This window comes from Bombina bombina, chromosome 4 (assembly GCF_027579735.1).
Source record: "Bombina bombina isolate aBomBom1 chromosome 4, aBomBom1.pri, whole genome shotgun sequence".
NCBI lineage: Eukaryota > Metazoa > Chordata > Amphibia > Anura > Bombinatoridae > Bombina > Bombina bombina.
Genome location: NC_069502.1, coordinates 39,926,451 through 39,944,119, shown reverse-complemented (window position 1 = coordinate 39,944,119; position 17,669 = coordinate 39,926,451). Strand labels below are relative to the sequence as shown.

The following is a 17,669-nucleotide window of genomic DNA, read 5'->3' as shown; positions in this document are numbered from 1 at the left end:
CTGAGTAGAGGTTTAGGATTTGCCCCATCTAGGAATTGTTCACCATTTACCACATTACTTGATATCAATAGATAGGAAGCTGACTTTAAAGAGATTTTTTAGTCTTAATCCAGAACCCCAGTCTGATGAAAAAAACTATGGGGGATATTTATCAAAGGTCTGGCGGACCTGATCCGACAGTGCGGATCAGGTCCGCCAGACCTCGCTGAATGCAGAGAGCTATACGCTCTCCGTATTCAGCATTCCATCCGGAGCTTGATAAATGAGCCCCTATGTATCTAGCTCCCATTGGAGGACATGACTGTGTTTCATTTGAGGATGCATGTTCATTAAATATATTAGTTGAACTAAATACCAGTAGTGAAACTCTCTCGCAAAATATAAGGAAACCCAAAAAGCGCAAATCAGATTTTTAGCACATTCAACATAGAGGGCAAGCATTAAATCCGTTTAAAAAAAAATGTTGAGAGAGAGATAACACAGTTTGCGGGTTAAAACAACTGAGAAAAACTTAAGGAAACATGCCCCAAACATGACCCCTTCAGAGAAGTTGGTGTTGGATCTCTTGCAGAATAATAGTAATATTGTAATTATTTTGCAGAGGCACAGCGCCAACTACAGTACACTAATGCTTGTCAGGGAATCCTACTCATGTTTTCAAAAAGGAGCTTGCTAGCTTGTTGGATGATGGGGTAGAACTGGGTGTATTTAGCCAGGAAGACACACAGCATTATTTGCGCAAAATCCACAAGGACCCTTTAAACCCCCCGGGTAGACCAATTGTTTCAGGCATTGGCTCCCTTTTGGAGCCAATGTCCGAATGGATGGATGACATTCTTCAACCTTTGGTTAGAAGTCTTTATTACAACCTGAGGGATTCGCATCACTTGTTGGAATGTTTGGATAAAATTGTGTGGCATGAGGGGCACACCTGGGTAGTGATTGATGTTGTGTTTCTTTATACAGTCATTCCGCATTCTTTGGGCATCTTTGCAGTCAGGTACTTTCTAAACAAATTCACAAGTTACTGTACTGACAACTATTTATTTTATATGCAAAGCATTGGAGTTCCTCCTTATGCATAACTGTTTTCTATTTGATGATATTTTTTATTTGCAGTGCTGCGGCACTGCAATGGGGGCAAAGTATGCTCCATCATTTGCAAATTTGTATGTTGGCTTTTGGGAGCTTAAATATATTTTTGATACCCGTAATCCATTCCTGAATGATACCCTATTCTACAGAAGGGTTTATTGACTATTTATTTCTGATTGTCAATCGGCCTCTTGGGAATGAGGGGTTTGAGAAATATTTGACCTATGTCAACAGCAATGATATGAAGCTTAAATTTGTGGGAACTTATAGTAAGCTAGGGGTTGACTTTCTCGATGTGGCACTGGAGGGTGATGTAAACAAGAATGTAATTGTGCCACTGGAGGGTGATGTAAACAAGAATGTAATTGTGTCACAGACATTTTGAAAGCCAAGAGCTGGCAACACAATATTGCATGCAAAGTAATGCCATCCACGTCATCCGTGCCATACCCAGGGGCCAATTCATTAGGCTAAGGAGGAACACCAAGGACACTGATGTATATATGGAACATTCTTTGGCATTATGTAAAAGACTAGAGGCAAGAGGGTATGATTCCGAACAATTGCACACTGTGAGAATAGAGATCAGTCAGTCTAATGGGTTTACGCAGTCTGGTAGCCCTAAAAGTAAGGGGGTGAAACAGGGGGACATATTATTTACTATTGAGTATACTAAACAATTCCCCGAAATTGTACAAAAACTAAAAAAGAACTTATCCTTACTAGCTCGTGATGATTTACTTAAGGATTCTATTGGTTTATGCAAGTTTGTCTCCAAAAAGCCTGTCACCTTGGCTACTAAATTGGCACCCAGTTTGGTACAAAGATCAAGGAAAAGTAGTACTTGGTTAAGCACAAAAGGAAACTTTAAGTGTGGAGGCAGGGGATGTCTAACATGTGATGTGCTAGACACTAATGGTAACTTTAAATCATCAGTAGATAATTGTACATATGATATTGATTTTTATGCAAACTGTAGAACCACAATTGTGGTGTATCTGTTGGAGTGTTTGATTTGCCACTGCCAATATGTTGGTAAAACGACAAGACAAATGGACATTTCAATGATGTTAAGACCTATAACAAAGACTGTACTGTGGCTCAGCACTTTGACAGTATGCATTTCACAAATGTGGGCAATTTTTCTATTAAAGCCATAGATCTGGCTAGGATGCCAGTTAGGGGAGGTAACTAAACTAAGATTTTAGATAAAAAGGAACTTTATTGGATCTATAAATTAAAAACAAGTTTTCTATATGGCCTTAATAAAGAGTGGGACATTAGCTACTTTGTGTAAATCTGTTGTTCTATATTATATTATGATACTGAAGTATATGCTTTTATTATTTATATATCCATTCACTTTAATTGCCATTTTAGGGGTATGTGTGTTTACACTAACTTCTTTAGTAGTGATCCTGTTGAAGAATAATTTGACCTCTTATTGGAGCGTGCTGTGTGCACACAATATAATTATTTTGAGACAGGATACTTAAACGGAGTGTTTGATATAATGAGCTATACTGCCATTTATCACTTTTCTTCTATGTGATAATGGGCACCTGAATATTGATATTCATCCCAGTCTAATACAAATAAGTACTTATCTTAGTCTAATTTTGAATTGAACTAAATGGTAACAAGGTGCATCATACTATGTTTAAGGCTATATTATGATAAGTATCTAATTCAGAATAACGTCTTTAATAACCCTAAGCTTCAGCTGATTTGTAAAACTGTCACTGTAATTTATGTGTATTCCTTTTTGTTTTTAAATATTGCTTGCATTTTCGTTGATGTATGAACTACTGGCAAATGTGAGGGCAACTACAGCCCTATTTAAAGATGAATGTGTTGTACTATAATTGAGTCTATGATTAAGCGCCACTAGGGGGCGAAACGCGTCAGTCTACTTACCTATCCATGTCTGTCTTGGTCTTATTTTTACAATGAACCTGTTGTGCAGCTTTTCTCTGTACAAATAGAATGGGTTAGCTTTACTGGGCAATTTCTAGTCAAATCCCCTTAAATATGAATAGACTTCCATAGACAATATAGAGAGATCTATGCAGCACTTTAAACACCTTTCAGTTTACTTCTTTTATCAGTTTTGCTTCATTCTCTTGGTATTATTTTATTGAAGGAGCAGCAAAGCACTACTGGGAGCTAGCTGAGCACACCGGTAAGCCAATGATAAGAATTGTATATGCCCAGCCATCAATCAGCAGCTAGCTCCCAGCTCTTTAGCCTATCTGAGTATTCTTATCAACAAAGGATCCCAAGAGAGCAAAGCAAATCGGATAATAGAAGTTCTTGTCACAGTGGATTGCGGGAATTGCTTACTTTTATTTTTTTTCCATTTACATTTTTTTGTGTACTTGGAAATGCTGCAATGTGTTATTAGTGATGCAAAAAGATACTCAATCAGTTATTATAAACAATTATCCTGTGATCTTATGATATTTAGCAGATATGCTTTATATATAGTTGCGGTAGGTGATATTTTTTGGTAATGCTGTGATATAAAAATGTGTAAGCATTTGGCAGCAAAGCTTGCTTCGATTTGTAGCCCCGGATATTTGTCTGTATGGTGCTTTAGATATCAATGACTACACACACACACACACACACATATATGTGCAAACACATACAAACACATACAAACACACATGTACAAACACACACATGCACATATGCACAAACACATACAAACACACATGTACAGACACATACATACACATATGTACAAACACATACAAACACACATGTACAGACACATACGTATGCGTGCACACATATGTACAAACACATACATACACATATGTACAAACACATACATACATATATGTACAAACACATACATACACATATGTACAAACACATACATACATATATGTACAAACACACATATACACACACATGTACAAACACATACGTATGCGCGCACACATATGTACAAACACATACATACATATATGTACAAACACACATATACACACACATGTACAAACACACATATACACACACATGTACAAACACATACATACACATATGTACAAACACATATATACACATATGTACAAACACATACATACACATATGTACAAACACATACATACACATATGTACAAACATATATATATATATATATATATATATATATGCACACACATGTACAAACACATACGTATGCGCGCACACATATGTACAAACACATACATACACATATGTACAAACACATACATACATATATGTACAAACACACATATACACACACATGTACAAACACACATATACACACACATGTACAAACACATACATACACATATGTACAAACACATATATACACATATGTACAAACACATACATACACATATGTACAAACACATACATACACATATGTACAAACATATATATATATATATATATATATATGCACACACATGTACAAACACATACGTATGCGCGCACACATATGTACAAACACATACATACACATATGTACAAACACATACATACATATATGTACAAACACACATATACACACACATGTACAAACACACATATACACATATGTACAAACACATATATACACATGTACAAACACATACATACACATATGTACAAACACATATATACACATATGTACAAACACATACATACACATATGTACAAACATACATACACATATGTACAAACATATATATATATATATATATATATATATATATATGCACACACATGTACAAACATACATACATACACACACATGTACAAACACATACAGATACATACACACATATGTATAAACACATAGATACACACACACAAATATATACAAACACATACATACACAAACATGTACAAAAATACATACACAAATGTACAAACACATACATACACACACATGTACAAACACATAAATACACACACACATATGTACAAACATACACACACACATATGTACAAACATACACACACACACACATAGAGACATACATCCACACAAATATACATAGACTCACACACACATATAGACACATAGATAGATATATACATACATACTGTACACACACACATACATTTATACATACACACACAACTTGAATTTATAGTTATTGTGTTATATATTATGTCGGTTGTATGATAAAGACTATTTCTTGCACCAGAGTTCATCAGGAAAAAGAATTCTGTGATGATGTAAGCATGCTAATGGACATACGAACCAATGAACATACTTAGGCACATTGCCTGCTTCTAAATATATCTGTTCCCTTGTGTTTAATGAGAACGAGTCCTCAGAAAGTATATTTCATTATCATGAAAAGGAAAGTTATTCATCTCATTGTCAGTGAGTGCATTGTGTGTTGCAGGGAGAGCTGAGATTTGGGAATACCCCTCCCCTACAGAAAAGCTCCAAATATATTTTTTGGTCACTGGAACATTTTAGAAAACAAATACATTTTGTCAAAATTGCTGTATATAATTATTCTTCCCTGTTTACCTTACCAGCAAACTAAGTAAATGTCACCTTACAGAATGTGATATTCTGTAAACAACCGGAATACAAATAAATATGACACTTAAAGGGACAGTCTACTCTGGAATTTTTTATTTTTTTTTAAAAGATAGCTAATCCTTTTTACTACCCATTTCCCAGTTTTGCATAAACGAGTGTTATATTAATATACTTGTTACCTCTGTGATTACTTTGTTTCTAAGCCTCTGCAGAGGTTAGTGCGCACAATGATATCTCCACGGGAGTGCGCACAATGTTATCAATATGACACACACGAACTAGCAGTGTCTAACTGACAAAATGCACTTGGATAAGAGGCAGTTCAACAGCTTAGAAATTAGCATATGAGTCTACCTAGGTTTAGCTTTCCACAAAGAATACCAAGAGAACAAAGCTAATTTGATGACAGTGGCAGAGAAGTTCACCCTTTTCCATCTGACAGTTGTTAAATGGAGCCCATGGTCTCTAATATTATTAAATGTAACTAATCAAATAAGAGAATTCAGCTTTATACTAAGCAACACCCATCCATATGTCACTTCAGTACTTCTGAACAGCCATCAAGGAGCTTGTTGTGATCCAGAAAATGGAGAAATGTGTATCTCTAGTGTAGAATAATCAAATATTTCAGATTCAGATAGAACTAACAGTTTGAGCTAACTTTTTAATTTACTTTTATTATCACATCTGCTTCAATCTCTTATTATTATCTGTTATTTGTAGAGCGCCAACAGATTCCGCAGCGCTATAAACATATGCGGTATACAAGGTAGCAATTTAAAGGGATCAAATGGGTAGAGGACCCTGCCGAGAGTCGCACTGTTGTAGTCAGCTCTTGTGAAGGTGATCTGCAAACAGCTGGACTCTTAGGCTTACATTCTAAGGGGGTTCATAGCTGATAGCAATGGAGGAGAAGAATTGGTATTAGGAAAGGTTAGTGCAGAAGAGTCTTTAGGGAGCGCTTTAAGTTTTCAAATCTAGGGAAGAGTCTTGTGGAGCGAGGCAGAGAGTTCCGCAAGATGGGGGCCAGTCTGGAGAAGTCCTGTAAACGGGAGTGTGAGGAGGTAACAAGAGAGGAGGAGAGTAAAAGAGGTCATGAGCAGAGCGAAGGGGACGGGAGGGAAAGTATCTGAAGACAAGGTCTGAGATGTAGGGAGAGAGCAGTGCAGCTGAGGGCTTTGTATGTCAGAGTCAGAATTCTGTGTTTAATCCTGGAGGCAAGAGGAAGCCAGTGAAGGGATTGGCAGAGAGGAGCAGCAGATGAAGAGCGACGTGTAAGGAAGATAAGCCTGGCAGTGGCTCTTTGTATCCTTTGTTGAAGGATCAGCAATGCACTACTGGGAGCTACAGACAAGAGCCATATATGTGCAGCCACCAAGAGAACGAAGAAAAATTGATAATAGGAGTAAATTAGAAAGTTGAATCATGAAAGAAAAAAAATGTGTTTAGTATCCCTTTAAAATTGCATTCTCTCTGTAAGTCATGAAATAAAAAATAGTTTTCATATCCCTTTAAAGAATACATATTCTTCTGCACATCTTTTTGATCTTTAAGTATGAAAATACATAGATGGCTTGAAGAGTAACGACACAAGGTTTTTAGCAAATGTTCTTAAACGTATGTAGAATATCTTTGTGAATCTACCTGATCCTGCTCCTTAACCCTTTAAGGACACAGCTTTCAGTTTGCTCAATTGTTTTATGACGGAAAAATTCTGTCACATGTCCTTAAGAGGTTAAAGGGACATGCTACCCAAATGTTAAAGCACTTTAAAGTGATGCAGCCATAGATGACTAGAAAATATCACCTAAAGCTAAATAATTACCTCAAAATTCTCTCAGTAGCCACATCCCATTGTAAAGGGACTTTAAAGGGACATTAATCACTAAATACATGCTAGATACGATGATGCAGTCAAATAAAAGATTAGTCTGAGAATAACATGTAGATGTATTTTTTAAGTTTCATTTGCTGTTTAACTAGTGACAAAATAAGTGTAAAGTTTTAGTGTCTGTAAAACAATGGGAGCTGCCATGTTGTAACTTAGGTTACTTTCTCTGCTGTGGCCAATTAGGGACAGTTATAAATAGGTCACTAGAGTGTGCAGCCAATGACTGTGGGGAATATAACATGTACTACAGGTTGAGAAACTAGGTTCTACACTACCATTTCTGCTCACAATTTCAGAATGGAATTACAGGAAAAAGGGACAAAATATATAATGAAAGTATATTGCAGAGGTTTTTTATATATACAGTTTATTATCTTATATTACCATCTCAAAGTCTTTAATGTCCCTTTAACCTTTTGAGTGCTAACGACGGCTAGCACTCACCCACCCTGAGGGCAATCTGGGGGCTCCCACCTACTGCCACCCGGCGATCTGGCCTGAATAGTGAGAGGCATCGCCGGAGCTTCACGATTCGCGCGGTGACGTCACGCACAATGACTTGATGACGTCACCGCACAACTTTAACAATGGACAATATAGGGAAATGGGGGCATGCTGCTTTAAAAAAAGTATAAAAAAAAAAAGCTCAAATCCAGCTTAGCACCCAGGTGGGAAATTGCTTAGCAGCCAATCAAATGCTTATCTCACGACTTGCAAGGGAGCGTGCATCTGGCATGTGCAGGGACAGTCATGTTATTTCCCACCTCAGTTTAAGGACATTTACTAGGAAATCTCTTGAGATCCGAGTTAAGCAAAGAGTGACATCAGCAGAAGTAATTGGCTGTTGCAGCTACAGTAGCTGAAGGATATCTGTTCACAGAGCACTTACTTGTGTGAGCTTAAGAAATTGTGAGGTAAAATATCTTCCTTTTTCACCTAGAGATGTTCATGTGATATTTTCCTGTCAGCTTTTTACATTTATGCTGCATCACTTTCAAGTGATTTATCATATGGGTATTGTGTCCCTTTAATCAGGGATAGGCAAGGTGTCCGTACACGGACACTGGTGTCCGTGACTAGCCCTTGCAGTGTCCGCCACAACCTTAGTATATCTAATCTTTCTGATTAAATAATAGGAATAAAAAAATATGTAGTGTTAATAAAGTTAGTGTCTTGTCAAGAGACTGCTAGCGATATTGGGTGATACGTTATGGAATAAATAAAGCCTGAGTGAAATACTGGATGTGCATCTGTATAATAACACCCAGCTCTATACAAAGACACAGTAGTGACACTGGCACATGCGTATAGCCAGACAAGGGCTGGTTATAGGATCAGTGGTATCTGCATCAGTATAATAACAGCCAGCGCTATATAATGACACAGTAGTGACACTGGCACATGGGTATAGCCAGAGGAGGGCTGGTTATAGGATGCATCAGTATAATAACACCCAGCGCTGTATAATGACACAGTAGTGACACTGGCACATGGGTATAGCCAGAGAAGGGCTGGTTATAGGGTCAGTGGTATCTGCATCAGTATAATAACACCCAGCGCTATATAATGACACAGTAGTGACACTGGCACATGGGTATAGCCAGAGGAGGGCTGGTTATAGGATCAGTGGTATCTGCATCAGTATAATAACACCCAGCGCTATATAATGACACAGAAGTGACACTGGCTCATGGGTATAGCCAGAGGAGGGCTGGTTATAGGGTCAGTGGTATCTGCATCAGTATAATAACACCCAGCGCTATATAATGACACAGAAGTGACACTGGCACATGGGTATAGCCAGAGGAGGGCTGGTTATAGGATCAGTGGTATCTGCATCAGTATAATAACACCAAGCACTATATGACACAGTAGTGACACTGGCACATGGGTATAGCCAGAGGACGGCTGGTTATAGGGTCAGTGGTATCTGCATCAGTATAATAACACCCAGCGCTATATAATGACACAGTAGTGACACTGGCACATGGGTATAGCCAGAGGAGGGCTGGTTATAGGGTCAGTGGTATCTGCATCAGTATAATAACACCAAGCACTATATAATGACACAGTAGTGACACTGGCACATGGGTATAGTCATACAAGGGCTGGTTATAGGGTCAGTGGTATCTGCATCAGTATAATAACACCCAGCGCTATATAATGACACAGTAGTGACACTGGCACATGGGTATAGCCAGAGGAGGGCTGGTTATAGGATCAGTGGTATCTGCATCATTATAATAACAGCCAGCACTATATAATGACACAGTAGTGACACTGGCTCATGGGTATAGCCAGAGGAGGGCTGATTATAGGATCAGTGGTATCTGCATCAGTATAATAACACCCAGCACTATATAATGACACAGTAGTGACACTGGCACATGGGTATAGCCAGAGGAGGACTGATTATAGGATCCGTGGTCTCTACATCAGTATAATAACACCCAGCACTATATAATGACACAGTAGTGACACTGGCACATGGGTATAGCCAGAGGAGGGCTGGTTATAGGGTCAGTGGTATCTGCATCAGTATAATAACACCCAGCGCTATATAATGACACAGTAGTGACACTGGCACATGCGTATAGCCAGAGGAGGGCTGGTTATAGGATCAGTGGTATCTGCATCAGTATGATAACACCAAGCACTATATAATGACACAGTAGTGACACTGGCTCATGGGTATAGCCAGAGGAGGGCTGGTTATAGGATCAGTGGTATCTGCATCAGTATAATAACACCCAGCACTATATAATGACACAGTAGTGATACTGGCACATGGGTATAGCCATAGGAGGGCTGGTTATAGGATCAGTGGTATCTGCATCAGTATAATAACACCCGACACTATATAATGACACAGTAGTGACACTGGCACATGCGTATAGCCAGAGGAGGGCTGGTTATAGGATCAGTGGTATCTGCATCAGTATAATGACACCCAGCACTAAATAATGACACAGTAGTAACACTGGCACATGGGTATAGCCAGAGGAGGGCTGGTTATAGGGTCAGTGGTCTCTGCATCAGTATAATAACACCCAGCACTATATAATGACACAGTAGTGACACTGGCACATGGGTATAGCCAGAGGAGGGCTGGTTATAGGATCAGTGGTATCTGCATCAGTATAATAACACCCAGCACTATATAATGACACAGTAGTGACACTGGCTCATGGGTATAGCCAGAGGAGGGCTGATTATAGGATCAGTGGTATCTGCATCAGTATAATAACACCAAGCACTATATAATGACACAGTAGTGACACTGGCACATGGGTATAGCCAGACAAGGACCGGTTATAGGATCAGTGGTATCTGCATCAGTATAATAACACCCAGTACTATATAATGACACAGTAGTGACACTGGCACATGGGTATAGCCAGAGGAGGACTGATTATAGGACCAGTGGTATCTGCATCAGTATAATAACACCCAGTACTATATAATGACACAGTAGTGACACTGGCACATGGGTATAGCCAGAGGAGGGCTGGTTATAGGATCAGTGGTATCTGCATCAGTATAATAACACCCAGTACTATATAATGACACAGTAGTGACACTGGCACATGGGTATAGCCAGAGGAGGACTGATTATAGGGTCAGTGGTATCTGCATCAGTATGATAACACCAAGCACTATATAATGACACAGTAGTGACACTGGCACATGGGTATAGCCAGAGGAGGACTGATTATAGGGTCAGTGGTATCTGCATCAGTATAATAACACCCAGTACTATATAATGACACAGTAGTGACACTGGCTCATGGGTATAGCCAGAGGAGGACTGGTTATAGGATTAGTGGTATCTGCATCAGTATAATAACACCCAGCACTATATAATGACACAGTAGTGACACTGGCACATGGGTATAGCCAGAGGAGGACTGATTATAGGATCAGTGGTATCTGCATCAGTATAATAACACCCAGCACTATATAATGACACAGTAGTGACACTGGCACATGGGTATAGCCAGAGGAGGACTGATTATAGGATCAGTGGTATCTGCATCAGTATAATAACACCCAGTACTATATAATGACACAGTAGTGACACTGGCACATGGGTATAGCCAGAGGAGGGCTGGTTATAGGATCAGTGGTATCTACATCAGTATAATAACACCAAGCACTATATAATGACACAGTAGTGACACTGGCACATGGGTTTAGCCAGAGGAGGGCTGGTTATAGGATCAGTGGTATCTGCATCTGTATAATAACACCTAGCACTATATAATGACACAGTAGTGACACTGGCACATGGGTATAGCCAGACAAGGACCGGTTATAGGATCAGTGGTATCTGCATCAGTATAATAACACCAAGCACTATATAATGACACAGTAGTGACACTGGCACATGGGTATAGCCAGAGGAGGACTGATTATAGGGTCAGTGGTATCTGCATCAGTATAATAACACCCAGCTCTATATAATGACACATTAGTGACAGTGGCACATGGGTATAGCCAGAGGAGGGCTGGTTATAGGATCAGTGGTATCTGCATCAGTATAATAACACCAAGCACTATATAATGACACAGTAGTGACACTGGCACATGGGTATAGCCAGAGGAGGACTGATTATAGGATCAGTGGTATCTGCATCAGTATAATAACACCAAGCACTATATAATGACACAGTAGTGGCACTGGCACATGGGTACAGCCAGACGAGGGCTGGTTATAGGATCAGTGGTATCTGCATCAGTATAATAACACCAAGCACTATATAATGACACAGTAGTGACACTGGCACATGGGTATAGCCAGAGGAGGGCTGGTTATAGGGTCAGTGGTATCTGCATCAGTATAATAACACCCAGAGCTATATAATGACACAGTAGTAACACTGGCACATGGGTATAGCCAGAGGACGGCTGGTTATAGGGTCAGTGGTATCTGCATCAGTATAATAACACCCAGCGCTATATAATGACACAGTAGTAACACTGGCACATGGGTATAGCCAGAGGACGGCTGGTTATAGGGTCAGTGGTATCTGCATCAGTATAATAACACCCAGCACTATATAATGACACAGTAGTGACACTGGCACATGGGTATAGCCAGAGGAGGACTGATTATAGGATCAGTGGTATCTGCATCAGTATAATAACACCCAGTACTATATAATGACACAGTAGTGACACTGGCACATGGGTATAGCCAGAGGAGGGCTGGTTATAGGATCAGTGGTATCTACATCAGTATAATAACACCAAGCACTATATAATGACACAGTAGTGACACTGGCACATGGGTTTAGCCAGAGGAGGGCTGGTTATAGGATCAGTGGTATCTGCATCTGTATAATAACACCTAGCACTATATAATGACACAGTAGTGACACTGGCACATGGGTATAGCCAGACAAGGACCGGTTATAGGATCAGTGGTATCTGCATCAGTATAATAACACCAAGCACTATATAATGACACAGTAGTGACACTGGCACATGGGTATAGCCAGAGGAGGACTGATTATAGGGTCAGTGGTATCTGCATCAGTATAATAACACCCAGCTCTATATAATGACACATTAGTGACAGTGGCACATGGGTATAGCCAGAGGAGGGCTGGTTATAGGATCAGTGGTATCTGCATCAGTATAATAACACCAAGCACTATATAATGACACAGTAGTGACACTGGCACATGGGTATAGCCAGAGGAGGACTGATTATAGGATCAGTGGTATCTGCATCAGTATAATAACACCAAGCACTATATAATGACACAGTAGTGGCACTGGCACATGGGTACAGCCAGACGAGGGCTGGTTATAGGATCAGTGGTATCTGCATCAGTATAATAACACCAAGCACTATATAATGACACAGTAGTGACACTGGCACATGGGTATAGCCAGAGGAGGGCTGGTTATAGGGTCAGTGGTATCTGCATCAGTATAATAACACCCAGAGCTATATAATGACACAGTAGTAACACTGGCACATGGGTATAGCCAGAGGACGGCTGGTTATAGGGTCAGTGGTATCTGCATCAGTATAATAACACCCAGCGCTATATAATGACACAGTAGTAACACTGGCACATGGGTATAGCCAGAGGACGGCTGGTTATAGGGTCAGTGGTATCTGCATCAGTATAATAACAGCCAGCACTATATAATGACACAGTAGTGACACTGGCACATGGGTATAGTCAGAGGAGGGCTGGTTATAGGGTCAGTGGTATCTTCATCAGTATAATAACACCCAGCACTATATAATGACACAGTAGTGACACTGGCACATGGGTATAGCCAGAGGAGGGCTGGTTATAGGATCAGTGGTATCTGCATCAGTATAATAACACCCAGCGCTATATAATGACACAGTAGTGACACTAGCACATGGGTATAGCCAGAGGAGGGCTGGTTATAGGATCAGTGGTATCTGCATCAGTATAATAACACCAAGCACTATATAATGACACAGTAGTGACACTGGCACATGGGTACAGCCAGAGGAGGGCTGGTTATAGGGTCAGTGGTATCTGCATCAGTATAATAACACCCAGCGCTATACAAAGACACAGTAGTGACACTGGCACATGGGTATAGCCAGACAAGGGCTAGTTATAGGATCAGCGGTATCTGCATCAGTATAATAACACCCAGCACTATATAATGACACAGTAGTGACACTGGCTCATGGGTATAGCCAGAGGAGGGCTGGTTATAGGGTCAGTGGTATCTGCATCAGTATAGGAACACCCAGCACTATATAATGACACAGTAGTGACACTGGCTCATGGGTATAGCCAGAGGAGGGCTGGTTATAGGATCAGTGGTATCTGCATCAGTATAATAACACCAAGCACTATATAATGACACAGTAGTAACACTGGCTCATGGGTATAGCCAGAGGAGGGCTGGTTATAGGATCAGTGGTATCTGCATCAGTATAATAACACCCAGCACTATATAATGACACAGTAGTGATACTGGCACATGGGTATAGCCAGAGGAGGGCTGGTTATAGGATCAGTGGTATCTGCATCAGTATAATAACACCCAGCACTATATAATGACACAGTAGTGATACTGGCACATGGGTATAGCCAGAGGAGGGCTGGTTATAGGATCATTGGTATCTGCATCAGTATAATAACACCCAGCACTATATAATGACACAGTAGTGATACTGGCACATGGGTATAGCCAGAGGAGGGCTGGTTATAGGATCAGTGGTATCTGCATCAGTATAATAACACCCAGCACTATATAATGACACAGTAGTGATACTGACACATGGGTATAGCCAGAGGAGGGCTGGTTATAGGATCAGTGGTATCTGCATCAGTATAATAACACCCAGCACTATATAATGACACAGTAGTGACACTGGCACATGGGTATAGCCAGACAAGGGCTGGTTATAGGATCAGTGGTATCTGCATCAGTATAATAACACCCAGCACTATATAATGACACAGTAGTGACATTGGCACATGGGTATAGCCAGAGGATGGCTGGTTATAGGATCAGTGGTATCTGCATCAGTATAATAACAACCAGCACTATATAATGACACAGTAGTGACACTGGCACATGTGTATAGCCAGAGAAGGACTGGTTATTAGATCAGTGGTATCTGCATCAGTATAATAACACCCAGCACTATATAATGGCACAGTAGTGACACTGGCACATGGGTATAGCCAGAGGAGGGCTGGTTATAGGATCAGTGGTATCTGCATCAGTATAATAACACCCAGCACTATATAATGACACAGTAGTGACACTGGCTCATGGGTATAGCCAGAGGAGGGCTGGTTATAGAATCAGTGGTATCTGCATCAGTATAATAACACCCAGCACTATATAATGACACAGTAGTGACACTGGTACATGGGTACAGCCAGAGGAGGGCTGGTTATAGGGTCAGTGGTATCTGCATCAGTATAATAACACCCAGCACTATATAATTATGTTTTTAATTTCAAATGTACCTTGGTGTCCTTCACTAAAGTCTGCACTTTGGAAAATGTCCGCCACAGCCTTTGTCTGTGCCTATCCCTGCCTTTAATGTGTGGCATCCACAACACTCCGAGTATATGTGCGTATTGATACTAAATGCTTCTGGGCAAAGTATAATGCCAATTGTTTGATAATGTTTCAATAATGCATTTTCTAAAAGCAATTATAGCGGTAAAAGGCTTTGAAGTGGATTTTAAAATGACTTTGTGAAGTCTACAATTACTCTATTTTTACTCTTATAGATTTTTTCTGGTTTTGGTTTATTCACTTAATGTTGGCTCTCTTTAAAGTGCCTGTGCTCTCCTTAGCAGTGTGTTGGATAGCCCCAGTAGACTGGACGAGGAGCACCGACTGATCGCACGATACGCAGCGAGATTAGCCGCAGAAGCTGTTAACTCTGTAAGTAAACTATCTGGTCATTGCTACCTTTATTTTTATTTGTACATTTACACTTCCTTGGGGATCTTTGTATTAACAAGACGACTATGTAAGAAAACCTCTAACTACCAAATGCAACTAGAGTTGATTAATTAGATACAAATATTATATTCCTCCCTGCAAATACATCTTTATTTATGCTGCTTTCTGCAGTGCTTCAACCAGCTCTAGTGTCATATTTATGTCAAATCAATATCAGAAATTTTACAGGAGCTTTTTAATAATTCAGAAGATGCATATTGTGTCTGATGAGATTAGCTTGTGCACAACTAGCAGATGCTGTGTATTAAGGTGTATCCTTCAATCTCTTACATAAAGCTTCACATAATAGTTCCACTCCGGCCACATGTGGGGGGTTTTGTCAGCTCTATTTATTCTTGAGAAAATGTATCCCGCCGCCTCTGCATTCTAACAAGCAACGATACAAATGAACTCTAGGGCTTTGGTGGAATTGTATGATGAATCTGATAGTGAAAGAGCAATGTGTAAAACTGGGTTAGCTTTCCTGCAAGAACCAAAGGTTTATTAACCCCTTGGCTGACAGAGCCTGGTATCATTTGTCCACATCACAAATGGCACACGTGATCTCATTCTATTCCAGCGATTCTTTTTCTCATCTCTCTGTCTCTCATTGTCTCTCTCTTTCTCATTCGTTTCTCTCCCTTTCATTCTTTATCCACTTTATTTTTTCATAACATGTAATCAATATGTATTTAACCTAACTTTCAGTACTGATAAATAGTAAAGTTCATTACTGTGCTGGATCAATACAAAGACAGGAGTTGACCCCTGACGACTGTAATCGGTTTACTGAGTTAAAACTAAATTTCCCGGAGATAATTAGCAGCTTGTAGACTTTTAGTTACTGATGTGTTCTGACAGATACATTTTATTCCAGTTATTATGATAAGCTGCCCCAACAGACAGACAGTAATTGGCTGACAGGAAGTAGTTCCTGGACTGGTCTGATATAAGCTGAGTTTGTGCTTGACAGACGTTTATGAGAGGGCATAAAGTATGTTGACATGAGATGTTTTTTAAACTTGTATGCTCAAATAAAAGTAATAGGTTATGTTAAGTGGCGATTGAAACATTTAAAGGGACACTGAACCCAAATTTTTTCTTTCGTGATTCAGATAGAGCATGCAATTTTAAGCAAGTTTCTAATTTACTCCTATTATCAAATTGTCTTCATTCTCTTGGTATCTTTATTTGAAATGCAAGAATGTAAGTTTAGATGCCGGCCCATTTTTGGTAAATAACCTGTGTTATTCTTGCTGATTGGATACATTCACCCACCAATAAAAAAGTGCTGTCCAGAGGCTGAACCAAAAAAAAGCTTAGATGACTTCTATTTCAAATAAAGAAAGCAAGAGATGGAAGAAAATTGATAACAGGAGTAAATTAGAAAGTTGACTAAAATTGCTGCTCTATCTGAATCAAGAAAGAAAAAATTTGGGTTCAGTGTCCCTTTAAAGGGATATGAAAACCCAACATTTTCTTTCATGATTCAGATAGAGCAGAAATTTTAAACAACTTTTTAATTTACTTCTTTTATCAATTTGTCTTTATCTTTTGTTGAAAAGCAGGAATATATGCTTAGGAGCCGGCCCTCTCTGAAGCACTATATGGCAGCAGTTTTGGAAGAATGTTATCCATTTACAAGAGCACTAGAGGGCAGCAGTTTTACAAGAATGTTATCCATTTACA

At 39.6% G+C, this 17,669-nt stretch overlaps 1 protein-coding gene across 1 annotated transcript in view; it reads left to right on the top strand.

The window, feature by feature from the left end:
• DTNB (dystrobrevin beta) overlaps nucleotides 1–17,669 on the top strand; it is a 983,126-nt gene that overhangs the window by 741,842 nt on the left and 223,615 nt on the right. The window contains exon 13 of the mRNA XM_053709466.1: nucleotides 15,830–15,920. Coding sequence (XP_053565441.1) covers nucleotides 15,830–15,920 — 91 coding nt within the window. The remainder of the gene's footprint in view (nucleotides 1–15,829; nucleotides 15,921–17,669) is intronic.